The sequence below is a fragment of the Spermophilus citellus genome, assembly GCF_964194105.1.
Source record: "Spermophilus citellus genome assembly, chromosome: 18".
NCBI classification, from domain to species: domain Eukaryota; kingdom Metazoa; phylum Chordata; class Mammalia; order Rodentia; family Sciuridae; genus Spermophilus; species Spermophilus citellus.
In genome coordinates, this window is record NC_138200.1 from 11,567,193 (window position 1) to 11,594,564 (window position 27,372).

Below are 27,372 nucleotides of genomic sequence, written 5' to 3' on the forward strand. Positions count from 1 at the left end.
AACTTGGAGGGAAAAACTGGAGGAAAATCTGCAAAGAGGCCATTGCTCTGCGGTAACACAGACCCAACCATGACGGGCTGCAATAACAGACCCTGTTCTCTCAGGGCATCAAGGCCCAGCTTCCTTCTGGGCGGAGGGGCCTGGCCCTGTGTGGTCCCTGAGTCCCTAGGAAAGGCTCCTGCCCTGGCCCTGCTGATCCCGCCCCTCCGCCCCTCCTAGGTTCCAGAGCCCTGCAGTGCTACAGCTTTGAGCACACCTACACGGGGCCCTTTGACCTCAGTGACATGAAGTTCCCCAGTATCTCCTGTCCCCACGGATGCTCTGAGGTTGTCCTGTCCCTGGACACTGGTGAGGGCCTCATAGAGGCTAGAAAAGGAGAAGGGCGTGCAGAAGAAGAAAGGAAGAGGGGAGAGGAACGGGAATGAGAAATTAGAGAGAGAGAGGGGAGGGAAGGAGTGAGGAAAGAGGAAAGGAGGGGAAATTGCTAGCGAGGCAGCCAAGGATAGGGACAGATGGAGAGATGAGGGGAGAGAGAAAAGAGTGGGGCACAAGAGAGAGATGGGGAGGGAGAAGACAACGGAGAAGGTAGGAAAAGGAGGTGGGAAAGGAGGGAGAGGAGAGGGAACGATTAGGTGGGGAAGAGGGGAAGGAGGGAGGGAGGAGCAGGGGAGAAGAGCCTGGCGGAGGTGGGGGAGAGGGAGAAGGAGGAGAGTTGAACTCCAGGCCCCTCCTCCTCGCGTATCCAGGGTATCGTGCACCGGTCACCCTGGTAAAGAAGGGCTGCTGGACGGGACCCACGGCCGGCTCCATGCAGTCCAACCAAGACGCGCTGCCGCCGGACTTCTCGGTGGTGCGAGGCTGCGTGGGAGACTTTTGCAACAACCACCTCGTGACCCATGACGTCATCCCCAACCTGAGTCAAGGTGGAAAGCCGGGCTGGGCGGTCGGAGGCCGGGTGGGGCGTGGCCTCCGCTGAGCACCCGCGGCGGTCGCGCCCCTTCGCCAGCCTGCCCTGTGGGCTCGGCGGGCACCCCGTGCAGTGCGCAGCCGCGGTACCGTACCTGGGAACGACTGCCTGGATGCGCTTCTACTTTCTCTTGTTAGCACCCGACCCACCGAGGCTCAGCGGCACCGAGTGCTACGCCTGCGTGGGCATCCACCCCGAGGATTGCTCTCCTGACAAGTCCCGACGGGTCCAGTGTCACCAGGACCAGAGCGTCTGTTTCCAGGGCAATGGCCGAATGACCACCGGTGAGGGGCTGGAAGGGGGCATGGACCTGGGCCAGGGATGTGGAGGCCAGGCGGGTCTCAGGGCAGAGGCACCAGACAGGCCTGACAGGGAGACAGCCCCAGTCTGAGATGAGGGCCGATGGAGAAAGCACTGAAGTCGTGGCACTGGCCATGGCCTCTAGGGTGGAGGCTCAGGTGCACCTGCCTCTCTGGTTCTGATCCCTCTGACTGCCCACCCCAGGCAATTTCTCAGTCCCTGTGTACATCAGAACCTGCCACCGGCCCTCCTGCACCACCATGGGCACCACCAGCCCCTGGACAGCCATTGACCTCCAAGGCGCCTGCTGTGAAGGACATCTCTGCAACAGGGACTCCGTGACCCAGACCTTCAACACCCCTACAGCTGCTGCTCCTCCCCGGGTGCCCCACATCATGACCCTGGCCCTCCTAGCCCCTCTTCTGGTCAGTTCTCTGGGAGGACCCCTCTGGCTCTCCATATAGTTCCTCCGCCCCCCCCCCCCCATGTTGGCTAGGGTACACACACCTCCTTCTCCTCACTGCTTCAGCCCCGGCTGGAAAATGATGTCAAAACAAGAGCAGCACCCCCTGTCCCTCTGGCCATGACCATCCACCTCCCTCTCCCTCCTGCTTGCCTACCACCACCCTGCCCAGGGCTGGTTAGCCAGCCTGGAAGAAACTGGACCCAGTCACCAGCACCCCAAGAAACAGTCACACTCTGCCCCACCGAGGAGCAATTCTGACAATAGCCATTACTACAGGAACCTGTGACAGTTTCCCAGGCTCTTCCTCTAGAACCCAGTCACAGTGCTAGGAAGGATCCATGATGCTGTCTCTGTTAATATCATCAGCAGCTCCACACAGTGGCTCATGGGAGTATCTGAAATCCCAGCTACTCAGGAGGCTGAGGCAGGAAGATCACAAGTTCTTGATCAGCCTCATCAATTTAGCAAAATCTTGTCTCAAATAAAAATTTAAAAGGGTCAGGGATGTAGCTCAGAGCTAAAGTGCCCCTGGGTTCAATCCCCAGTATTGAAAAATTAAATTAAATGGCTGGGCATGGTGGTGCAAGCCTGTAATCCCAGCAGATCAGGAAGATGAGGCAGGAGGATTGCAAGTTCAAAGCCAGCCTCAGCAACTTAGCAAGGCCCTAAGCAACTTAGTGAGACCCTGACTTAAAATTTTAAAAATAAATAAATAAAACAAAAAGGGCTGGGGATGTGGCTCAGTAGTTAAGCAGCCCTGGGTTCAATCCCTGGTACCAAAAAATAATAATAAAATTAATTAATTAATTAATTTTTAAAAAACTTTTTTGTCAGAGTTTGCAAACTAACATATGAAATTAGAAATCTGAATAGTGATTATCCATGGGGATTAGTGACTAGAAGAGGGAATACAGAGGTTCCTGGGGACTCAGGCATTGTATTACTTGATCTGAGAATTTATTGAGCTGTTTGCTTATGATTTGAGCTCTTTCTATATGTACATTATTTTCCATAAAAGGTTTAAGAGATTTAAAAAGTTTTCTTGGGGGACTGGGGACATGGCTCAGTGGTAGAGTGCTTGCCTAATATGTGTGTGGCCCTGGATTCAATCCCCAGCATCACCAAAAAGATAGATAGATAGATAGAAAGATAGATAGATAGATAGATAGATAGATAGATAGATAGATAGAAAGAAAGCTTTTTTGGTGCAGAAAAGGCAAATGAAGAAAGAGGCAAAGAGAAAAACAAAAAACCTTTCTTAAAAATTATGTATTTAATTACAACTAAAGGAGCAAATGGGTAAAGACTTCCAATAGTCAGTCATCTTCTCACATGAACTCTTAAATTTTAGGAAACATATTAAAGAAAAGAATTGGCAGGTCATGGTGCTGCAGGTTTGTAATCCCAGCTACTCGGGAGACTGATATAGGATGGCAAGTTTAATGCCAGCCTCAGCAATTTAACAAGGCCCTAAGTAACTCAACAAGACCCTGCCTCAAAATAAAATATAAAAGGAGGCTGGGGGTGTGGCTCAGTGGTGAAGCAACTCTGGGTTCAATCCCCAGTACTAAAAAAAAAAAAAAAAAAAAAAATTGACTAACAAATGGAGTGGTACCCAGGAGTCTGAGGCAGGAAGACTGCAATTTTGTTGTTTGTTTGTTTGTATCAGGGATGGAACTCAGGGGTGCTTAACCACTGAGCCACATCCCCAGCCTCTTTTCATGTTTTATTTTGAGACAGGGTCTCACTGAGTAGGTCCTTGTTAAAGTGCTGAGGCTGGGTTTGAACTCATGATCTTCCTGCCTTGGCTTCCTGAGCCACTGGGATTACAGGCGTACCCTACCGTGCCTGGTTTGAGGATTGCAGGTTTAAGGTCAGCCTGGGAAACTTCGTTGAGATCCTTTCTCAAAATAAAAATTAAAAACAGCTGGGATGTAATGCCATGGTAAAGCACCCCAGGTCCAATCCCCAATACCAAAAAAGAAAAGAAAGAAAGGGATTGACTAAAAGATCCAGAAGACATGGTCTGTATTTGTTGATTGGTTTTGAATTAGCAGGGAATGTGTAATATTTTATTATCTATATTCTGATTGAAGTTAAACTTGCATACCATTTATTTTTGTCTACCCCATTCACATACATGTCTTGTCATCTTAATCTGTGGTCATCTATAGCCATTTTTTGTACTACTCTTTCAACAAATAATTACTGTTGTCTCATAATGTGCAGGAAATATTTGGTTTTGATGGAGCAAAGGAGACAGCAGAGAAAAAGCATGGATTCTATTGACAAAATTTTGATGTCTGGACACAAGGACCAACTAGGTATAGTGGTGCCTGCCTATACTTCTAGCCACTCAGGAGGCTGAGGCAGGAGGATCACAAGTTCAAGGTCATCCTCAGTAATTTATCGACACCCTGTCTCAAAATTTAAAAACATAATAATATGGGCTGGGGTTGTAGCATGTGTGAAGCGCTAGGTTTGATCCTTGGCACCACATTAATCAATAAGTTAGTTAATTAATTTAAGTATTGTGTCCATCTACAACTGAAAATATTTTTTAAATTCTTTTTAGTTGTTGATAGACCTTTATTTATTTATATGTAGTGCTGAGAATCGAATCCTGTGCCTCACACATGCCAGGCAAGCACTGTACCGCTGAGCTACAACTCCAGCCCCTACAACTGAAAATATTTTTTAAAAAACATAGTAATAAAACAAGACTGGGAGGTAGCTCAGTAGTAAAAAATAAAAATAAACAAACACCACCACAAGGGCCACGACCTACTACAATCCTTATATAAAACAATAAAAGGAAAGAAGAAACAATACTAAAATAAATTAATAGATGAACATATACATGAAAATATTTTTTAAAAAGGAAGGAAGGGGGAAGCCAAGGAAAAGAAATGTAGCTGCTACAGCTTGCATTCCCATAACTGGTCACAAGGTCAACATTGATGTGTTTAATTTCCTTCTTCTATTATTCATCCCATGTTTTCTTTGCCCTCAGCTGGCTGGTGGTCTTTACTTAGTAAAATGACCCAAGAGTTCATTCCTAGAAGGTCTGTCCTCTCCAAATCTCATGCTGAATGCTAATTCCCAGTGCAGTGTTTGGGGCCTCTGAGAGGCGATTAGGTCCTAAGGAGAACCTGAGGCCTTCTGGTGAGAGTGGGTTATCACAGGACAAGGCCATCCTGTGTGCCTTGTGTTCTTGGCATGAACTGGCTTGCCTTTCTGTTTTCTGCCATGAATTGGAGCAGCCTCTGGCCCCCACCAGAAGCCAAGCAGGTGCTGATGCCATTTTCTTGGAACATTTGACAGATCCTGTCATTTCAGATCCTCCTGACCTCACCCATGTCTGAGGCCTTTAGAAACTTGTTTCTATTTGGGGGTGGGGGGGGTACAGGGGACTGAACCCAGGAGTGCTCTACCACTGAGCTACAGCCCCAGCCCTTTTTATTTTGCATTTTGAACATGCTAAGTTGCAATCCTTCTACCTCAACCTTCTGAGCAGCTGGGATTACAGGTGTGTGCCACCATGCCCATCTTATTTTATGTACTTTCTGCACATATGACATATTCATTAAAAATAATAGTGTCAATAGCAAAGCCAAGGCTAGAACCCAGTTCTCTGGATTTCCATATTGTGACTTTTAAAACTCTGGTGACAGAAGTTCAAAATGCTTGCTATCTCTGGAAGAGGGTGTAAAAGGACCTTTTGAGAAGATGGAGTCACCTAGAGAAGGGGCCACACGAATCTCCATGTAAGTAGAACTGCACCAGTTTATACACTTCAGACTTGTGGATTTTACTAGGTATGTCATATCTCAACAGAAAGCAAATAATTTAAAATACAACATATAATTAAATGATATAATTTCTGAGATTTGCATTTAAATAACATAGAAAGTGAGGAAGCGGCTGGAAGCATAGAAGGTATTTTAAAATGTATTCCTGGAAGTTTATTGTACTCTTTATTTCTCTGTGGTTGAAGCTCTCATATATAGTGAACCCTGTGTATCCACAGATTCTTCATCTGTGGATTCGATCAACTGCAGATCGTATATAAATCATTTGCACTGGATTAGGCATCATAAATAACCTAGAGATGATTTGAAGTGTACAAGAGAATATGCATAGGTTATATGCAAATACTGCATCATTTATATAAGGAACTTGAGCATCCCTGATTTGGGTATCCTGGGCAGGAGGCGGGGTGGGATCTGGAATCAATCCTCTGCAGATACTAAGGAACCACCGTGTAAGTGCATACATATATGTGAATAGATGAAAGAGAGTTCAAATCCCCACGCAACTCTCAGTGACCCGTTTGCTCCCTCCCTTGGGCACTCAGGATGTCTGCCCTTCCTCAGTTATGCAAAGGATTCAGTGCCTGGGTCTTACAGGTGACACTGCCCCTTCCCAAGATCCCCCCACCCTCCCTAGTTTAAGGAAACTGGAAGCCTGGGTCAGCACCAAGGACAGATCCATGGTGTTGGGTCTCAGAACCACAGACAGCAACTTGACTAATGGGGCACAAGAGGTGGAAAATGGAGAGACGCATCCTTCCCACCTGGAGTCAAAGAAGAGTCATTCGGTATCATCAAAAGAGAGTATTACTTCAACAAATATTCCTTGAGCATCCCTACATGCCACGCACTGTTCTATACGCTGGAATAGCAATCTCTGTCCCTAAACAACTAGACAATTAAGAAAATAAGGTTGTCAGGCATGGTGGTGCATGCCTATAATCCCAGCAACTCCAGAGGCTAAGGCAGGAGGATTGTGAGTTCAAAGCCAGCCTCGACAACTTAGCGAGGCCCTAAGCAATTTAGTGAGACCCTGAAGAAAATGAAAATTGTTTTAAAAGGCTGGGGATGTGACTCAGTAGTAAAGCACCCCTGGCTTCAATTGGAAGGAAGGAAGGAAGGAAGGAAGGAAGGAAGGAAGGAAGGAAGGAAGGAAGGAAGGAAAGAATAGAGTCACTTTACATGGTTATAATTTCTATAATGAAGATAAGACAATGAAATGGGACAGAGGATGTATAAGGGGATGAAAGAGACCATTCTGGAAGGGATTATCAAGAAAGAGAGTATATTTGAGCAGAGAACTAAAGAAAGGGAATGACACATGAAGAGGTTCAGGGAACAGAAAACGCCAAGGCCCTGAGGTAGAAATAGCGTGGCCTGTTGGAGGATCAGCCAAAAAGCCAATGGGAGGACCCAAGTGGAAGGCAGGGAAGAGAGGTTGGGCAAGGTAGTCGTCAACACCCAGAAAGAGATGGAGAGAGACAAGAAATGTAAAAGACAAGCAGAGATTTACTGGAAAGACTCTGCAGCAAACAGAAGCAAAACTGTACTGGCTACAATTCATGGAGTGCAATTTCCATTATTGATTCATATGTATATATATGTATTATGTATACACACATATGTACACACATGTTCATATATGTACCCTTTTGTTGTGGAAAACTTCAAACATACAGAAGTGAACAGAAGAATATACTATTTGCTACTATTGTATAACAAGCCACTCTAAAACTTAGTATTTAAAATCAACAACAAAAAAGTATCATTTCTCATGACTCTGAGGGTTAGCTGGGCCCTTCTTCTGGTCTGTCTCATGAGGTTACTCATGTGGCTATTTTCTGCGAGGGCTAGATTGGAGGTTTTGCTCAGGATGCCTTGATTCTCCTCTGATAGTCCCTCTCCAAGGGATTAGCTTGGGCTTCCTTACAGCATGGTGGCTTTAAAGTTTGAAGAGCACAAAAACAGAAGTTTCTTGTGCTCTTGACAATTGGACCTGGAACTAGCTGGCATCATTTATGCCACATTCTATTCATCAAAGACAGACAGAAGGAGAGGGGACTATACTTCTTGGTGGGAGAAGACACATGCCAGGACAGCCAGGGAAGGAACCATTAGCAGCCAGCCTGGGACCCAATGTACCACAGGTGCTAAATACATCCCAGGTCCTGTGTTGCAGGCTCCTGACAGTGTACCTCACCTTATCCTCAAGGAGCCCTGTGACAGAGGTAGCATAATTATCATCCCCATTTCACAAGGCTCAGGACACCCAGCTAGGGACAGCAGCTGGACTGAACTCAGGTCTCTCTCTAAAGCAGGCTGTATGTATGTTAGATCCCATGCAGGGTAAAGTCTGGGGAGGAGGAGCCCCCAGCCCCTCCTCCCTCAGACCCAGGAGGCATGCTCCAGCCCTCCTCCCTAAGATTCACATCCAGACAAACTAAAGTCTCTAGGACTTTGTGTGTGTGTGTGTGTGTGTGTGTGTGTGTGTGTGTGTGTACATGTGCATATGTATGCATTTAGTATAATAACTTACACGATTCTTATTTGGTGGGAAACACAGACAAAAAAAAGGGGGGAAATCAATAAACACAGAAAGAAAGAAAAAGGAGGAAGGCATGCTCTTGGAGATTCAGACCAAGAGAGAAACAGAGAAGTCAGTCCAGTGACAGACTGAGTGAAAATGAGAGACTGAGGTCAACTAACCACGAGGTCTGGCTTCCGGAACCTGGAAGCATCACGAGGGCAGGTCTGTTGCCTACTTTGTTAATCATGATATTCCCCAGTTCTTAGAACAGAGAGTGCCTGGCACTCAGGAAGGCTCCATTACAAGAACTGGGTAAACAGAGGGTCTGCAGTTCCCAAAACCACCACAAGGTGGGAGTCTCCTTATTCCCCTGAGCCCGCCAATGCCAAGGTCCCAAAGACAGTGGTTGGAGGATTGGCCCCCACAGGCCTCTGACTTTCAGGATGTCTTCCCCCCAGGCTCAGCCCTGCCGCCTTCCCCTGCACCAGCCCTGGGCGACAACTGACCTTTCCACTGAGACACCCTCTTCTTCAGTCCCCTCCACCACCCTTCCCAGTTAAACAACTCTTTGTCCTTGGCCCCTTCCGGCTGGGCCCTAAGGCACCTGGGTTCCTTCCAGGCCCGGAGATGGGGCTAGGTTGAAGGTGGGGCAGCTGGGACCAGGCCAGGGAGAAGCCCTGGGAACTTCTAAATCAGTTCTTCTAGTCTTCCTGGACCAGGAGTAGGGATCCAGTTCCCTCTTCCCTCTGACACAGAAGTGCAGGCCCCAGCCCCTCCTCCCTTGGACTCAGGGGTCCAGGCCCCAGGCCCTCCTCCCTCAGACCCAGGGGTCCAGGCCCCCAGCCCCCCTTCCTGGGACTCAGGCGTCCAGGCCCCAGGCCCTCCTTGGTCCCTTCTCTTACTGAGATCCTCTGGTGTTCATTCTCCCTTTCTTTACAGAGACCCCGTCTCCCTCCACTCCCCCCTTCAGGGTTGGGATGAGGCTGAGTCACAGGAAGCTTTGGGGCCCTGAGTCACGGCCCCCACCGCCCCTCCCTGGGCTGGAGAGCCTGGCTGGTAGTGCTGTTTCCTACCCACGGAACCCTGCTGCCCAGAACTTCAGCAGCTGAAGGCAGGTCCCCTTCCCACCATGACCCTCAGGGCTGCCCGCTCAGGCCTCTCCCTTGTCCAGTCTTCCCTGTTTTTCTTTTTTAGTTGTGGTCTCTTTGGAGACAAAAGTTCTAGTTTTTTCTTTCTCTTCACTTCTGAGTCCCTTCTCCCTCCATCTCTTTGATTTTCCTTGTTCCTGTCTTGTGTGTCTGTGGTGCCAGGAATGGACCCCAGGACCTTGTGCATGCCAAGCACACTCTACCATTGAGCTGACCTCCCCCCGCTTTGATTCCTACATCCCTCTTGGCTGTCCCACTCAGTCTCTCTGATTGTCCTCTCCCACCCTCTGGGTCAGTCTCTGTCAGTTTCTCAAAAGTACCTGAAGGTGGGGACAGAAGCTGTGGAGAAGCTGGAGCTGTTTTGTGGCTTTTGACTCTTAGATGGGTCATAATGTATCTCTGGGCCTCAGCTCCTCAATGGGACCCGGATAGAGTTGGAAGGAACGGGGCTGTCCACAGGGGAGCCAATGAAGAGCAGAGGGAAACCCAAAGACAAGCTGGGGGGTGGGGCAAAGGGAGACCTGGAGGTAGGGAGTGAGACAGAGACAGAAAAAAAGTGACTGAGACCTCAATTCAGCAAGAAACAGAGACAGGAAAATAATCCTAGGGACAGAATGTCGAGCAGAGACAGGTAGAAAAACAGACAACACGTGCCTGTCATTCCAGTGGCTTGGCAGGCTGAGGCAGGAGGATAGCAAGTTCAAGGCCAGCCTCCCTCAGCAATTTAATGAGGCTGTAAGCAACTTAGCAAGACCTTGTCTCAAAACAAAAAAATTACAGCTCCCAAGGCTGAGGCAGGAGGATCATGAGTTCAAAGTCAGCCTCAGCGATGGTGAGACGCTAAGCAACTCAGTGAGACCCTGTCTCTAATAAAATACAAAACAGGGCTGGGGATGAGGCTCAGTGGGCAAGTGCCCCTGGGTTCAATCCTGAGAGAGAGAGAGAGAGAGAGAGAGAGAGAGAGAGAGAAACACAGACAATGGTGAATGCAGAGGTGCAGAGAGAGAGAGAGAGAGAGAGAGAGAGAGAGAGAGAGAATGAAATAGAAAACCAGGGACCAAAGAAGGAGACCCAGACAGAGATACAAGGGAGACCCAGAGACACAAAGAGGCTGAGACACAGTGAGACAGGGAGATGGAGAGGCAATGGAAACAGACCGATGGACAGGGACATGGTTAGAGAGGGAGCCTTAACAGAGACAGACCCAGGAGAGAGAAAGACGAATCCAGAGGCGCCCAGAGCAGGAGAAGTTGAGGAAGGAGTCAGAGGTGAGAGCCAGGGACAGGAAGAGGTAGGAGAGGTGCCGAGGGAGGGTGCGGGCAGCCAGGCTGGGACAGGCCTGGCGGCCACAGACTTTCTCCAGGAGCAGGAGCGCCTGCCCGCCGGGTGGCTGCACTTTCTCCAAGGAGAGTGCGGTGTCTGGGTGCGCCTGGGTGTGTCTCCATCTTTCTCCCGCCGCTGGCCGCGTGTATGTCACCGAGTGGTAATCAGGAACAGTGTGCCCGGCCCTATGGCAAGGCACCCCCAGGGGTTGTGTTTTTGTCACCGGGCGTGTCTGTGTGTGTGGTTTGGTGTCTCTGGGTGTGTCCTTGTGGGTTGCCTTGGTGTGGTGCCAGACGTCTGTCCGCGAGTGTTTGATTTCCCTGTGGCTGGCAGGTCCTGGGTCCTGAGTGGCACAGGACACGGGAGGGAGAAGGGTTATTTCTTTTTTTTTTTTTTTTAAGAGAGAGTGAGAGAGGGGAGAGAGAGAGAGAGAGAGAGAGAGAGAGAGAGAGAGAGAGAGAGAGAATTTTTTTTTTAATATTTATTTTTTAGTTCTCGGCGGACACAACATCTTTGTTGGTATGTGGTGCTGAGGATCGAACCCGGGCCGCACGCATGCCAGGCAAGCGCGCTACCACTTATTTCTACACACTCTTCGGAGAGCAGGAGTCCCGTGCATGGTGAGGTTGGTGTGCGCTGCTGTGTGTTTTGAGTGACCACATCAGTGTGTCCCTGTGTCACCGTGGGTGGGTTCTGATTTGTGTGCAGACACAGTGTGTGGACATATGTGTTCCCTGCTGCACATGGATCTGGGAGTCACTATGGGTCACACTGCACCGCATTTGCTGCTGTGTGTCATTGTGTGTTGTGTCTCTTTGTGGAACTGGTGTGTGTAACACTGTGTATCACTCAGCGTTGCGACCCTGCATCTTACATCCGGGTGTATGCCCTGTTGGGGGCCTCTCCCTTCCCTGCCAAGGAACACTCAAGGTGTGCTGTGTTTGTGTGGTTGTGGATGAGCTTGTCTGGGGTCCTGGGTGGTCTTGTTGTCGCCCTGGTGTGGACTGCAATCAGTGGGGTCACATCTGGTGTTTTATGTGACGGGTGGTTGTTTGTGAAAGGTTGTTTTTCTTGGGAAATGGGTCAGTGTGTTGTGTCGCCATATGTTTACATATGACTGTATATGCTTTGTGGTTGTGCAGCCACACATCTTGGAATACAGCATGTGTGGGTGTCATATGTGACGCTCAGTTGTGGCTTGTGGGTCAGAGGGGATGGCGTGTGTTACATTTGGGGCATAATCCCTCCACCTCAGGGGCATCATCCCCGCTTGTGTTTGGTGTGGTCAAGATGTACCAGTCTGGCCAGGTGTGGTGGCACACGCCTGTAATCCCAGCAGTATGGGGGACTGAGGCAGGAGGATTGCAAGTTTGGGGCCAGCCTCAAGCAACTAGTGAGGCCCCAAGCAACTTAATGAGACCCTGTCTTAAAATAAAAAATAGCAAGGGCCAAGGATGGGGCTCAGTGGTTAAGTATCCCCAAATTCAATCTCTGGTACCAAAAAAGGAAAGGATACATTGTGCTGCTTGGGTCCCCTGAGGGTATCGTCCTGTGTCTGTCTCAGCAGGCATCCATTGATCTGGGTCTCTGACCCTGCATTTGAACCACGTTGTACACTGGGGCATATTGTGTGTCCGGGTGAATCAGTGTGTGTTGTGAATCATCCTCATGAGCATGTGCGTTGGCGTGGCCACGCACTGCGATGTGTGTCAGTGTGTGTTTCTCTAGAGCTGGGTGGCTGGGGGGTGCCATGGCCGTGTGCCTAGGTGTTGTGTGTTTGTGTGTACTGGGTGTTGCTACATGGGTGTGTGGAGTGCGGAACACCACGAGTGCCTTGTATGTGTTGGGTGTAGTGGCGTTTGGGTATCACTGTGTCAATACGTATTGTGTGTTTGTGTAGTGCTTGTTCTGTTTGTGTGGCTACAGATAGGCAATGCCCTAGGTGCGATGTCTGGGTGTGACTGTGTCAGAGAATATTGTGGCAGTTTTGAATGTAATGCTTGTGCTTGTGTGGGGACAATATTTGGGTGGCCGTGTGGGCCGGGGACACTGCCTGCCTTGCTAAGTGCCGGCGTGTGTCACACCATGTGTGTGGTGTCTGGGTGTGGTTGCAGATTTCAGTTTGTGGGGAGTTGTGAGTCACTCTGAAGGTTGTGTTGCGGGCCCCAGTGTGTTAGGCTCCCTCTCTGGCCGGGGAGGGGGGGGGTGTCCTGTGGTGTCTGGGTGTGGTGGGTGTAGGTGGTATCACAAGGTGCAGACCGTTTGGGTCACAGCCCCTGTGTGGCAGTGTGTGTCTCTCCCACGTGGATGGATGCCTCTTTCTAGCTCTGCCCCAAGACACACCCCAGCCCCTCCTTAGTCTGGAAAGGGGGGTTGGGGAGCCTCCCCCTACCCAGGGACCTCCCCTGCCCCTCCCCGCCCTGCCCAGCCGCCAACGTTACCACTCCCCAGAGGGCACAGGGCTCCGCGGTGCCTCGGAGCCAAAGCCCCAGTGCGAGCAGAGCCGGCCGCCCGCCTGGAAGCCAAAGTGGCTGCCATTTGCGTATTACGAGGTGGGGGACCCTGGGCAGGAAGCTGGCTGAGCCCCAAGACCTCAGGGGCCATGGGCGGGGAGCTGGTGTCTGGCCTGGGGGCCCTGCGGCGGCGAAAGCGCCTGCTGGAGCAGGAGAAGTGGCTGGCCGGCTGGGCGCTGGCGCTGGCGGGAATTGGCATCGGACTCATGGTGCTGCACGCGGAGATGCTGTGGTTTGGGGGGTGCCCGGTGAGTGCAGCCTTCGCGCCGGGGCATGGGAGGCTGGGCCTGGACCCCGGCTCTGAGAGGAGAGGGCTGGGGTCGGACCCCTGGGTTGAGGGAAGGGGCTGGAGCTGGACCCTGGGTGGGAGGGAGGAGGGGTGAGTTTCTGGATCTCTGGGTCTTAGGGAGGAGGAGACTTGGGGCCTTGGCTCCTGAGACCTTGGGGAGTTCCATGTGGGGGTCTCTCCCTGCAAGAGCTGGGGAGGGAACAGGGGTCACAGCGTTTCAGTCCTTGAAAAGGTTGTAACCAGACCCCTGGAGGTGCAGGCCCCGTGGAGGTCAGAGGAAGGCTGACCCCATGGCCCCAGCCTCGGTGAAGGGAGGGTGGAGAGAAAGGCTTCCAGTAGGCGCGGCTCCTTATCTAACCGCTAACGTTCGCCCAGTGCCCGGACTGCCAGGGGCAGAGCCCAGAACAGTGACCGGGGTGGGGGTGGGAAGTGGAAAGCACCTCCTGTCCCCATCACCGTCACTTAGAAGCCCAGCTTCCCCCAGATCCGCGTACTCCTCACCTGGGAGGCAGTGAGAGGCAGGTTGGTGTAGCCTGAACTCCTTGGTCCCCGGGAGAGGAGTCTGAGGGAGAAGGAGCTTAGGCGCGCCCACACTTCTTTGGGGGAAAGGGCTGACTCTGAGGGGGGTAGGTGGGGCCAGAACAGGTCTCAGCAGGCTACGGGCACATTCCAGCCCTGGTCCGGGCAGTGATAGGGACAGATGGAGGACAAGGGTCTGAATCAGTGGCTTAAGGGGGAACGGCGTTGCCCACAGGAAAGGAGAGGTTGAAGCCCTGTCTGGGCGAAGGGTTGTTGCCAGGGCTGCTAAGACAGGGATGCGTAAGCTCAGCGATAGATTTGGGGATGGGGGAGTGGGCAGCTCTGGAGGAACCCGCAGCCACACGGAGGTCAAGGCAGGCCAGCTTCCTCTGGCCAGGCGGCCAGGGAGAGGGCAGCGGCAGTGAGGAGGTGGGGCAGCCGAAGCCCATGCCAACAGGAAGCATGGCCGGGGCCTACGCGGCGCTCCCACACTTCAGCACCGCGCCCAGCAGGGGAGGTGGGGCAGGGGAGCCTGGCAGATGGGAAGGGGCAAGGGGGTCCTTCCTACCCCACTCTCTTCCTCCCTGCCCTCACCTCACATTTCTTCCTTCCCTCCACCACCTGCCACTGCGTCCAGTCCATGGGTGGGACCTTGGGAAAACTGCTGCATCCCTGATCCGCAGTTCTCACACAAGCAGCGGGCCCTCCTCCGCTTCCTTTCAGTGACTCCCTTGATACTTCCTTGTCCCCTCTGCACCTCCATCGCAGCTAATGAGCTCATTTTGCAAGGTCCCAGACACCTGCCGTCCTGGGAGAGGGGCTGCAGGAAGAGGCGCCAAAGCCTGGGAAGGACAGGGGAACAAGATAGGTGTCTTTGGGGCTGGGGTTGTGGCTCAGTAGTGGAGCGCTTGCCTCACATGTGTGGGGCACTGGGTTCGATCCTCAGCACCACATAAAAACAAATAAATAAAATAAAGGTATTGTGTCCAGCTACAACAAAATATTTTTTTAAAAATGATAGGTGTCTTGGCTTGGGAGGGGAGGAATGGAGAGAGAGACAGAGACAGAGACAAAGAGGCAGTAAGGGACAGAGAGGGACAGCCACCAATATAAATAGAGCTTGGGAATCACTGAGAAATCCATATGGAGAGGCAGAAAGTCCACCAGAAAGACAGATCTCAAAACAACCATCCCCAGAGAAAGGGGAATTCAGAGGGGTAAGGGTCCAAGTAGAGACAGTTTCAATGGGAGAGTAGAGAGGGCCACCAGAGAGGTGCACTGCAGTGTGGGGAGGGGGGTGCTGTTGAATGAGATGAGGTTGAGACACACTGAAGACAGACAGGGAACCAGGGAGCCCTGGAAGGGTGAAGGGGTGGGGGAGGGCTAGGGACAACAGCACCATTGTTCAGGGAGGGGATGGGGGGAGGCCCCCCGGGGCAGGAAACTGGCCCTCTTCCCCTGCTCAGAGGCGGAGCCCTGGCCTAGGTCCAACCAGGGGAGCTGGCAGCCTTAGGAGAAACAGGTGCAGGGCTCAGGGGGGGAGCCCAGGTGGCCCCTTCTCCTGACAGTATACCCCGAACCAACCCTTCTTAGGGAATTCAGCAGTCCCCTCTAAATCCCTCCCTCTAGAATTCTAGATTCCTCCAAGGTATTGTCACACAAAGAGAGGAAAAAAGAGTTCTCGTGGTTTCTGGAGGCCCTGTGCTTCCAGCCAGATCTGCCCTGGGCTTGGAGCCAGGAGAGAGGGGAGGAGGAGGTGCAGGGGGCAGAACTGGGGGGCATTCTAAGATCTGGGGCTGGGGTCTCAAGGATCCAGTCTCATGGAAGATAGCAGGGAAGAGTGTCATGTTTGGGGGGTTGAATGGTGGTTTCTAATCTCTTCTGGAATTGGGTGGGCATTGACATTGATTCTAGGGCAGGATCAGGTGGGTAGGAGTGAAGGGGAGGCCAGAGGTCTTTTTCTAGACGCTCCACACATATAACCCAGGCAGTACTTTTTACTGGAAAGGGACAGGAGAATAACAAAGCATGTGAGCTTCAAGGTCTCCCTTCAGGGGTCTGAATCCAGGGAAAAGAACAAAGGAGGATGAACAGGGCTGTCCAGTTGGGAAGGAAGACAGCATCTCCCTGGGGGCCACATAATGGTTCTGAGACGTCTCTGGAACTGAAACCACCAGGAGTGACTGGTCTAGGGGCTAGGAAATGGGGAATGGAAGGGATGGTGGTTTCCAAGGAAGGTACAAGGGACTGGTGGAGACCTGGACCTCACCTGTTTTCTATCCTTCCCACAGTGGGCCCTCTACCTATTCCTGGTCAAGTGCATGATCAGCATTTCCACCATCTTGCTCCTCTGCCTGATCGTGGCCTTCCATGCCAAAGAGATCCAGGTAGGGTCATTGCTACCCCTGAGCTTTGCAACCCTAAACCCCATGTGCCCTTTCAGCCCACATGTTTTACCTTCTCCTCCTGATCTGAAGCTCCTCCACCCTCTGATGTATTCACACCCTTGCCCACTAAGAAGGACAGTAGGACAGAACCTCCCAGGGCAGCCCTGGCCCTTCCCCCACCAGCAGCCCCTGGTCTCCCCCTTACACACTCCTGATGCAGAGAGTCCTACCCTTCCAGCCCTGCTGCCTGCCAGCTGAACTCTGCCCCAGGCCACCTTACTCCAGGCCTAGCCTCCCAGATCTGTCTTCCATCTTTGTTCCCACTAATTCCAGCTGCAAGTCACCTAAGGTCCTAGCTAGTACCTGCCCCTGATTTCCCCATCTCTGTCTCAATATTCCCCCAGATGGAGGAACTCTTTGCACCCTCATGCCCCCACTTCCTGTCTCCCCAGACCCATCTTCCCAGGTCCTATTGCCCCATTTCCTCTCTCCTTATACCATGGCCTTAAAATTAGAATTATTGGTCATGCATGGCAATGCCCCTGTGCAGTGCCTGGCACATGAGAGGTACTTAGTAAAAGGGTACAGATTATCATTCTCATTAATTGCAGGTGTTAGAGGAGCTGGGAGCGTAGCTGAGTGATAGAGTGCTTGCATAGCATACCAAAGGCCCTGGTTCCATCTCAGGCATTGCAAAAAATGAATAAAAATAACAGCCATAGTTAACTGGCTTTGGCTGCCACAGCATCAGCACTCAGCAATAGTTAAGTGTGCCACCGCCCACCTGAAGCATCTGGGCCTCGGTTGCTGCATCTATAAAATGGAGGTACTATCCCTTTCACTGTGTCATAGCATTACTGAGGCACAACACATAAAGGGGAGAAGTGCCCCATAAATCTTGACTCTTGTTTCCCCTGATGTTATTGCTAGAACAATTACTACATGTGTTCCCAGAACAGGATTAAAAGCCGCCTCAGGAATGTGCCTATAAACTCCAGAGAGGAAGAGGTTTCTGTTTTGTTCGATTCGAATCCTCAGCATATAGGGCATGGCCGGGCACACAGCCTGCGTTCATTGAATGTTCATGAAAGTTCTGGAAGCGGGCAGAAACTAAGGGTTGGTGGAGAAAGTGGAGAGAAGTCTTCGGATCCTGCCCAGCTCCCTCCCCAGCCCTGTCCAGCTCGGCGCCCTGCTGCTATCTCTCTCTCCAGGGCCCAGCAGACGCCCCACCTTATCTCGGGGTGCAGAGCGGGCGGGCCGCCTGGCCTGCACCTGACCCCTCCCTGTCGCTCTTCCCGGCAGTTGTTCATGACTGACAACGGGCTCCGGGACTGGCGCGTGGCGCTAACTCCGCGGCAGGCGGCGCAGATCGTGCTGGAGCTAGCGGTGTGCGGGCTGCACCCTGCACCCGTGCGGGGCCCGCCGTGCGCGACGGGGTCGGGCGAGAAGGGGACGCAGCCCTGGCCGGGCTTCCTGGACGAGGGGGAGGCGCTGCTGTCACTAGCCATGCTGCTGCGCCTCTACCTGGTGCCCCGCGCGGTCCTCCTGCGCAGCGGCGTCCTGCTCAACGCGTCCTACCGCAGCATCGGTGCTCTCAACCAGGTCCGCTTCCGCCACTGGTTCGTGGCCAAGCTGTACATGAACACGCACCCGGGCCGACTGCTGCTCGGCCTCACGCTTGGCCTCTGGCTCACCACAGCCTGGGTGCTGTCGGTGGCGGAGAGGTGAGGGTCCTGCGGCATAGGGAGGGAGGCGGGTGGCTCGGAGTGGTGCAGGTGGATGCCAACGGTGGGGACAGGTCAGTTTCCATCCTTGCTCACGTCCCCATCCACACAGCAGTACAAGCCAGTGCTCCACAGATGACCTTCAGTGCCTGCCCCCCCCCAGACCCCAGGCAGCCCACCCTTCTGGCTCCCCTTCTCCCATCTCCGACTTCCGGGCACCTGCTCAGCCTCCAAACCCAGGCTACCAGTTGTATCTGCCTTGGAGGAAGGGGACAGCTGTACCAAATTAGCACAGAGGTCCTGTAGGAATTTGCTGTGAGCCTGGAAAGGAGGTGTTTGCAGCTATTCTGGAAAGTCCCTGCAGGGTATTGGGTCCTGGCTGCCACCTGGAAACTGTATAAAACTCAGGGTTTTTATTTTGTTCTGTCACACTGGGGATTGAACCTGGGGTGCTCTACCACTGAGCAACATCCCCAGCCCTTTATTATTATTATTTTTATTTTTGAGAGAGGGTCTGGCTAAGTTGCCCAGGCTGGCCTTGAACTTGCAATCCTCCTACCTCAGCCTCCCAAGTCACTTAGATTACAGGCAAGTGCCACCACACCTGGTGATCTTCAACAAGGGACAGATTTTTTAGAATTCCACCTTTTGGGGTTTTATAGGACCACTTGTAGGCCATGCAGCACCTTTGTGGAAGTTAGAAAAAGGTACTCCTTTCTCCTGGTGAGTGCAACCCTGTCAGATCTGACTTCAGGCAGGGTTTCAGTCCCCTCTCAGTCCTTAGCCACACACTCTGTGCCAACCCCTTGACCGCCTCGATGCAGGCTTTGGAACTGGCCAGACTCAGGTTCAAATCCCACATCCCAGAGTGGCTAAGCATAGCAGAAAGGAGGCTCTCCAAAGCCTAGAACTTACTGCCCAGGTTCATCCTGGGACTAGGTGTGGATGGGGAGGGAGAGCACATGGCGGGTGGAGGGGAGCAAACATCTTGGACATCTCTAGGGTGGGATTTCAGAACTAACCTATCCTTTCCCATAGGCAGGCTGTTAATGCCACTGGGCACCTCTCAGACACGTTGTGGCTGATCCCCATCACGTTCTTGACCATTGGCTATGGGGATGTGGTGCCAGGTACCATGTGGGGCAAGATTGTCTGTCTCTGCACTGGAGTTATGGTGAGTCCAAGTCCCTAGACACCCTGCCCCCTCCAAACTGCTTATCCTCAGAGCCCCAGGAAACCATGGAGCCAGCACAGGTTCTCAGGGACACCCCATGAAAATTTTGTTCCCCACCCAACCTTATCCCCTCTCAGGGACCCAGACACAAAACCATTTTCTTTGAGACCAAGGAATCCAGCCACTAAGTTCTTGCTCTCTCCAGAACCTAGGACCATAGACCATGATCCTAGGACCTGTTCCCGCCCCAGGGACCCCCGACCCCTGATTTCCCAGCCCATTTGCTTCTAGAACCTGGGAATCTGGTCTCTTAATCTTTATCAAGGGCTTAGGGTCATCACCAGGATCATGCCTTTGGGACCGGGCTTCAAGGGTTCAAATCTCCACTTCTGCTTCTCAGCTGGGGATCTTAGGCAAGCTGCAAAATCTCCAGGCCTCAATTTCCTCATTTGTAAAATGGGGATGCCGATGCTGGTGTACTCCTCATCAGGTGCTGAGACAATTACATGAGTTAAACCATGTAAAGGGCTTCAAACAGTGCCTAGCACACAGGAAGAGCTCAGTAAATGGGACTTTGGGAGAGCACCATTACCATAACTGGTCCCAGACACACAGCTGCCTCAGCCCCAGGCTCAAGCTTCCTGCTGAACCCAGACATCCAGCTCCTTCGCACCACAGCCCCTCTCACTCCAGGGCCCGGCCCCCAATGCCTTGGTTTTCATCTCCCCACAAGATCTGGCTCCCTCTGCCCTCCCACATCTGAGCCTCCAGTTCTGGTGTCCTAGGGAGGACATGTTGAATGCCTAAGCCCTGGGTCCATTGGGATAAGGGATGGGGGGCAGGGAAATGTGAGCCCCCACCCCCACCCCAGTGGTGAGTCTTCAGGACAAGGAAAGAGGGGCAGAGACTTAGCCAGGAAAATGCTCCCAAAGGGCCAGGCCCCTTGGGGCTGAATGGGCCCTCCTCCTTCACCTGACAGAAGGAGAAACTGAGACCCAGAGAGACCAGGCACGTGAGGCTCACAGCCCCCTCCTGGCCCAGGGTTCCACTGTGCGGTGGATGATGGCTTACTTTTACTGGGGACATACCTGTGCCAGTCTCTGCCCCAAACATTTGCCAGGTGTCAACTCATGGAGTTCACAGTGACACTCCACAGAGGGCGTGCCCACTTTCAGATAAGAAATGGAAATACTGAGAGATAAATGACTTGCTCAGAACTGGGCTTGGACTAGGCAGTGCTGGGAGCCCGTGTTGGTGACCAGTGAACCGCTCTGAGTGATTGAGACTTGAGATCCGGGACCGGGAGCTTCCAAGGAGGGTTCATTCCAAGTCCAGGGAGAGAGGGCAGAGGCCCCGGAGCAGCAAGGATTTGACCTGCCCCTGAAGGCCCAGGAAAGGGTTCAGCGGAGAGCACTCAGGCAGGTGAGGGAGAGCACAGCCTGGGCTGAGGCCTGGGCCGAAGAAGGCCTCCAGAGCCAGGCTGAGAAGTTAGGGAAGTGGGAGCCCAGGTGGGGTTCAGAGTGAGGGGCACAAGGTCATAATAGGGTGTCAGGACTCCCGCGGGTCAAGCAGGGGGAGTGGGGGGCTGGGCTGAAGATTGTCCTGGAGGGAAATGAGTTGAGAAGAGACCTCAGGAGTGTGAGGGACACTCCCAGGGGCCTGATGGCCGACTAAGAATGAGTCGTGAGACTGGGCCCCTAGGGAGCCCGCAGTCTGCCCCTTCGGGCCAGCTCTTCTTCCGATATGAAAGAGGCCATGCTGGTGGGGTGTGACCGCTGTGCAGAGCCTCTGGACTCGGACACGTGCACTTCCTGACCCTGTTGTGGGCGCTCTGGGCTGTGGGTCCCTGGCTCTCCTCTCAGAGCCTCTTTTCCGGTTGTCACCTGGGGATGGTTGTCCCTGTCCCCTGTGACTGCTGGGAGGTTTTTAGAGAGGGTTGGTGGCACAGGGCTGGCTCCCAGAGCCCCACAGCCTCGCCACAGTGCCTGCTGTGCCCACAGGGGGTGTGCTGCACAGCCCTGCTGGTGGCCGTGGTGGCCCGGAAGCTAGAGTTCAACAAGGCGGAGAAGCACGTGCACAACTTCATGATGGACATCCATTATGCCAAAGAGGTAGGCTGGGCGCGGGCCACCCAGAGCATGGCCCTTCCCTCCCCGTGCCAGCCCCCGGGAGTGCCCCCTTCGCAGAGCCCTCGGGTCTGTGTCCACTGACTCTGTGCCCCCTGCTGCCAGATGAAGGAGTCGGCTGCCCGCCTGCTGCAGGAGGCCTGGATGTACTACAAACACACGCGCAGGAAGGACTCCAGGGCTGCCCGCAGGCATCAGCGCAAGCTGCTGGCCGCCATCCACACGTGAGGACAGCTGTGTGTCCTGTCCCCTGTCTGCGTGGCTGTGTGTGTGCATGCCCATGCGTGTCCAGGTCAGGACACCCACGTGTGGTCTCGCTCAGCAAATGTTGGGGATCTCGGTCTGGATGTGGCTGGATGCGTCTGCGGGCCCGGAGTCTTGGGCCGCTGCAGAGTGGGGGCTCCTCTGCACCTTCAGGCTCTTCTGCTCCCCTCGTCGCACCCCTCAGCTAAGGCCAGCTGGGGACCAGGTTGTAGGAAAACCGACTCCCAGCTTCCCCCCCCCCAGGTTCCGACAGGTGCGGCTGAAACACCGAAAGCTCCGAGAGCAAGTGAACTCCATGGTGGACATCTCCAAGGTACCAGGTCTGGAAGAAGGGGAGGCTGGGCCTCTGGCAGGGACATCTGGCTCTAAAATAGGGGATCTTTGCTGGGCACGGTAGTCCACACACATCCTAGTGGCTTGGGAGGCTGAGGCAGGTGGGTTACAAGTTCAAAGCCAGCCTCACCAACTCAGTGAGCCCCTGTCTCCAAATAAAATACAAAAAGGGCTGGGATGTGGCTCAGTGGTTAAATGCCCCTGGGTTCAATCCCTGGTACCAAAATAATAATAATAATATAGTATTGCCAGGTGCAGTGGCACACGCCTATAAGCCCAGCAACTTGGGAGGCTGAGGCAGGAGGATCAAATGAATGAGGACCTAAGCAACTTAGTAAGACTGTCTCAAAATAAAAAATAAAAAGGCCTGGAGATGTAGCTCAGTGGTAAAGTGCCCCTGGGTTCAATCCCCAGTACCAAAGGAAAAAAAAGGAAGGTGAGGGGCCCTTGGCAGGAGCCTGGCACACGCAGGTGATCAGTAAAGGCTTATGGTTGAAGGAATGAAGAAAGGAATAAAGCAGAACAAAGCTACTTATATTTATGTAAAATTCAGATCCTCTTCTGAACTTAAAAAAAATAAAATTGTGCCAGGCACAGTGGCATACGCCTGTAATCCCAGTGACCTGGGAGGCTGAGACAGAAGGATGTCAAATTTGAGGCCAGCTCCAGCAACTTAGTGAGACCATTTCAAAACAAAATTTTTAAAAAGGACTGGGGGTGTAGCTCAGTGGTACAGTGTTTGCCTAGCATGTGTGAGGCACTGGGTTCCATCCCAAGTACCGGGGGAAAAAAAACAACCACCCCAGTGTTTGATTTCAAATTATCTTTATTATCAAGTTACTTACATGTGGACGGATATAAAATTCTTTCCAACAATGACTCTTACACAATAAAACCAAAGCAAATTTACAAATCAAGAACAAACATAGATGGCAAAATTCAACTTAGGATCACTGACAAGAATACAGGTGACATTGTTTCAGTAAAACTCAATCCATTGTGAAGGGGATGCTCACTGTTGAAGGGGCCCCGTGCTGGGCCAGGCTGACTGCCAGCCTAGGTGTGTCTCACCTGGCTCGCTCCCTTCTGCAGAAACCATTTGATTCCACCAGTGCTGAGGGACAGTGACGTCATTCGCCCTTGGTCTGGTTCGTGGCACCTTTTCTTAATGTGGTGGCCTTTGCTTTTTCTCATTAGGCCACGACAGTTCAAACAGTGGCTCTTGGCACCAATGCCATGGTAAACACAGTCACAGATTCAGGCCCCAAAACGGCATGGCCAGGCTGGGGTTGTGGCTCAGTGGTAGAGCGCTTGCTTGGCACGAGTGGGGCACTGGGTTTGATCCGTAGCACCACATTAAAAGAAAAAAAAAAAAACTAAATAAATAAAATAAAGGTATTGTGCCCATCTACAATTAAAAATATTTTTAAAAAAACAGCATGGCAGGTGTCAGTGAGGAGGTGATGGCCCGGATCTGCCAGAACGGGCCGGTTGTCATTTCTGAAGATTATTGAATTTAAAACACAACATTCAGTAATTCCCATAGGAAGTTCACACAGGGGCTGGGGATATGGCTCAGTTGGTAGAGTGCTTGCCTTGTATGCATAAGGCCCTGGGTTTACTTCCCAGCACCTAAAAAAGAAAAAGAAAGCTCACAAAGCCTCGGGAATCAGACTGTGAATCCCCAGTTTGGGAGTGCAGTAAATGGGCTGTCAGGATTTCGAAGCCACACCTGTCAATTGCACAGGTATTTAATGAGCATTTATTATGTGTCAGGTCCTATTCTAGGTGCTCTGTGCCTCAGTCTCCTCAGCTATAAGGTGGGAACAGGATTCCTGCTCCCTGTGGCTTTTAAGAGGTTCTGGGCTTTGGGTGATTAAGAAAGGGCAACAATTATAACTGAGGATAATCTTCAAGGGTCAGTAAGGACTCATCAGTGCTGGAGTGGGGAGGAGTCCACCCCAGCCCCTGACAGCCCCTGACACCTGACCCTCTCGTCTCATCCAGATGCACATGATCCTGTGTGACCTGCAGCTGGGCCTGAGCAGCTCACACCGGGCCCTGGAGAAGCGGATCGATGCCTTGGCAGGGAAACTGGACGTCCTGACCGAGCTGCTGGGCACTGCCCTGGGGCCACAGCAGCTCCCAGAAGCCAGTCAGGAGGCCACGTAGCTGGTGAGGGGGCTGGGACTTGGACAGGAAGAAAGGTCGGAGGAAGGGGACCTGTGGCCGGTGTCATGTGGCCACACTTTCTCTTGGGCTCTGCCAGGAGGAAAGGACTCTTGAGTTCAGGGCTGGACTGGGAGCAAAGGGGGGCGCCCCTCCTTCTCCCCTGGTCTCCTTCCTGCCCCTCAGTGACCCCCTCCTTCTTTGCTTGGTCTCTCTCTCTCTGCCTGTCCCTGGTCACTCCAGCTCTGTGCAGCCTGCGCTTCTGTCCAAATGCCCCCTGCACCTGGTCTCCTGGTGCCAGCCCGCCCACCCTCTGCCTCCCGCCTCGCCCACTGCTTCTGTCGGCTTCCGTCTTGGTAAGTGCCCCTCTCACTGTCCTTCTCCTGTCCGACTGCCAGTCCACCCATCTCTCTCTCTCTCTCTCTCTCTCTCTCCCCTCAGGATCCATGGAGGACAATCAAGCTCCTTTCCCCAGATGGAGGTCAAGGGCATCCCCCCTGCCACTCCTGACCTAGCCCTGTGAAGAAAATACCTCAAGGTGTGAGGACCCACGGGGGCCGCCTTGGGTGGGTTGACTTTCCGATGGCAGGAGCCATCAGGGGATGTGGCTGAAGGGGAAGCCTTGGACCTCCAGAGACCCCAGATGGGAACATGGCCACCGCTGCCCCCCACGCCCCCATCAGGACCACTCTCACTGTGCTGCTATAGAGGACCTCTGGCTTTCGGTTAGAAGTGGAGGTACCTGCGCCTCCCCACCCACTCCAGCTCCCCAGGGCGAAGGGCAGGAAGGGCCCAGAGTCCAGGATGCTAGGAGGCTTCAGTTACCGCTGGCCGGAAGAGCTGAAGGAACCGGGTCTGGGAGGCAGGGGGCGGCGCCCCCTGGCGGACAGCAAAGAGGACACTATTTTTTCCAGAACTGCAGAGAATACCTGGTGGGGAGGAATGGCCAGGGGCACACAGCTCACCGATCTCTGCTCTTATACTTTGTAATAAATGTTAAACAAAGTCAGAAGTTGCTGTTTCTTTATAAATGCTCCAAACTGGCAGATCCTCCTGTGGAAGGCTCTTGCCCTGTCTGAACCTCAGTTTCCCCACATAAGAAAGGCCTCCTGAGTGCCCTATCAGCTCTATAAGTTGGGTGCTCCTCAGCAACCCCATCCAGATCTGAGGCTAGGAGAGAGCCTTGACTTGAATTCAGACAGATGGGGCGGGGGGGGGGGTTTCCACATCCTGGTTCTGCCATACACTTGCAGTGTGACCTAGGGAAAGTGGCTTTACCTCTCTGAACATTTACTTTGCCCATAAAATAGCACTACCTCCCCACGTAGCTGCTGTGAAGATTAAAACAGGAAGTGGCACAGACGGTTGGCATTTAGTAAGAACCAAATACATGAGAGAGAATCGTTGTTATTACTGTGACTGATTTTCACACCCAATGTGTGGCTGCTCTTGCTTTTCTGCCGAGCCCCCTTCTATCCGGGTCTCACTAGAACCAAGAGGATGACTCATTCACTTAGTAGGAGCCCAAGCCACCCTCATACTGGTTTCACTTCTGGTCAGGAGGCGTCTGTCGGGGCTCAGACAGGAAAAGGAAGGGGGCTGCCACAGAGCCCTGTCAGGTGCCCAGTTTTGTGTTCCCTGCACAATCACCGTTAACCACTCCCCGCCCCACCCTACCCCATCGGACAGATATAGAAACTGAGTTTCAGGAGTGGCCAGGCCTGGTCCCAGGTCCCCAGCCAGGAAGCCAGGCATCCTGGTGGCAGAGGCCAGATTCACACCCAGCCTGTCCCTGCTGTGCCTGCCCTCCCTGCCCGGCCCTGCCCGGGGTGAGTCAGAGGCCAAGTAGCCTTCTCGAACCCAGGTCTGACTTCCTACAGCAGCTCCACTCCTGCTGGAGACACTGATTCACCCCTGCTTCCCCCATTCGAGGGGAAACTCGGCTGCAAGTCATCCTCCTCTGCTGAGCTTGCAAGTCACCCTCCTCTGCTGAGCTATCTTTGGATTTCCCTAAAAGTTCCCGGACAGCCTCGCCCCTTGGCCCTGAGAGCTAAATTGAGGCCTCTACCACATGCTGTCTTCCTCTGGATCCCAGCCTGGCTGGGGAGTAAAGGGGGGCTCCAGGAAGAAACCAGATACCCGCCCCATCAAGAGGCCGGCTAGCCGAGTAGCCAAGTCCCGGGCCAAACTTGTTCCTCCATGAGCACCTGTGCTCCACTTCCTTTTAGCTGGACTCCTTCCTAGGCCTCTTTCAGGGTCAGCTTAGATGTCCCCTCCTCCATGAAGCCCCTCAATGAACCTGGCCCTGGCCCACTAATAACTATTGGGCCACCATCATGCTAAACCCTTAATGATCTTACAAAAGGAGGCAAGGTGGGCACTTTGGTCCCATTTTATGGATGAGAAAACTGAGCTACAGAGAGATTAAGAAACCTGCCCTAAGTCATAGTAGAGAGGTGGAGGGAGGGTAGGATGAGACTCAGGCAGCCTCGCTCCGGAGCCCCGCCACTTAGCCAGCTAGCCCAGGCAGGCTCGGGGACAACAGCTATATTTTCATTTTTGTCAACTACCATGTTGTCAAGGCCAAGGGCCTGGCATAAATGTCACAGAATGAACCTTCTGACTACCTGGGGCCTCAAAGTCCCTCACCTTCACAGTAATCACCCTTCTGTGTTGTTTTAGCTGAAACTGGGTCAAAACCAATTAGAAGGGGCCTTCAGCCAACCACCCAATTATGAAGGTTGAACCCTTACCACTGAGTCACATCCCCAGCCCTTTTTATTGATTAATTCTTTTAAAATTTTGAGACAGGGTCTTGCTAAGTTACTGAGACTGGTCTCAAATTTACAGTCCTCCTGTCTCAGCCTCCCATCACCAGGATTACAGGTGTGCACCATGGTTCCTGGCTAAAAGGGGCTTTTTGAATAAGAAACTAAGAGGGTACCGAAGAGACACCATGCTCTAGATTTCCTTGGGTCTGCCTGGCCTACCTACCCTCCCCCACCCCAGCAGTGCTCAGATCTTCATGACCCCCTTTTAGCAGTCTTTCCACCCCCTGTCAGCAAATCCATGCTTCTTACTGTGCCAGGAGTTGGGGTGCAGACACAAATCAGAGGGCTGTTCCTCCTTCTAGGGGCTCAATCTGGCAATTTTGGTGACTTCCCTCTCTTATTTCTGTTCTGCTTCTACTCCCATGAGGACTGGGTGGAGAAGAGAAGGCCCAGAGATAGGTGAGAGCTTGTCCAAGATTATAGAGAGACCAGCTCCCTGGCCTCACTCCTTCAGGCATCTCCCATAGTGGCCCTGAAGACCTTTATAACACCCAGAACTG

The 27,372-nt window shown here is 52.7% G+C and overlaps 2 protein-coding genes across 2 annotated transcripts; both read left to right on the top strand.

The window, feature by feature from the left end:
* The first annotated feature begins 221 nt into the window (after window positions 1-221).
* Window positions 222-1,922, top strand: LYPD5 (LY6/PLAUR domain containing 5). Its single transcript, XM_081275324.1, has 4 exons — window positions 222-348; window positions 747-923; window positions 1,105-1,251; window positions 1,472-1,922. Exons 1-4 carry the CDS (start codon window positions 285-287, stop codon window positions 1,729-1,731), a joined length of 648 nt encoding a protein of 215 aa, XP_081131450.1. The 5' UTR covers window positions 222-284; the 3' UTR covers window positions 1,732-1,922.
* Window positions 1,923-13,006: 11,084 nt separating this feature from the next.
* Window positions 13,007-24,541, top strand: KCNN4 (potassium calcium-activated channel subfamily N member 4). Its single transcript, XM_081274676.1, has 9 exons — window positions 13,007-13,304; window positions 16,156-16,251; window positions 17,554-17,975; window positions 19,014-19,149; window positions 21,150-21,260; window positions 21,381-21,499; window positions 21,783-21,852; window positions 23,880-24,047; window positions 24,483-24,541. The coding sequence occupies exons 1-8, from the start codon at window positions 13,146-13,148 to the stop codon at window positions 24,042-24,044; spliced, it is 1,278 nt and encodes a 425-aa protein (XP_081130802.1). The 5' UTR covers window positions 13,007-13,145; the 3' UTR covers window positions 24,045-24,047; window positions 24,483-24,541.
* Window positions 24,542-27,372: the final 2,831 nt, after the last annotated feature.

Bases quoted from the DNA above. Each gene is read 5' to 3' on its own strand.
- LYPD5 (XM_081275324.1), top strand. From the start codon at position 285: ATGAAGTTCCCCAGTATCTCCTGTCCCCACGGATGCTCTGAGGTTGTC. The intron at 349-746 runs GTGAGGGCCTCA...TCGCGTATCCAG, and splicing joins TGTCCTGTCCCTGGACACTG to GGTATCGTGCACCGGTCACC. The intron at 924-1,104 runs GTGGAAAGCCGG...TTCTCTTGTTAG, and splicing joins CATCCCCAACCTGAGTCAAG to CACCCGACCCACCGAGGCTC.
- KCNN4 (XM_081274676.1), top strand. From the start codon at position 13,146: ATGGGCGGGGAGCTGGTGTCTGGCCTGGGGGCCCTGCGGCGGCGAAAG. The intron at 21,261-21,380 runs GTAGGCTGGGCG...CCCTGCTGCCAG, and splicing joins ACATCCATTATGCCAAAGAG to ATGAAGGAGTCGGCTGCCCG. The intron at 21,500-21,782 runs GTGAGGACAGCT...CCCCCCCCCCAG, and splicing joins CTGCTGGCCGCCATCCACAC to GTTCCGACAGGTGCGGCTGA.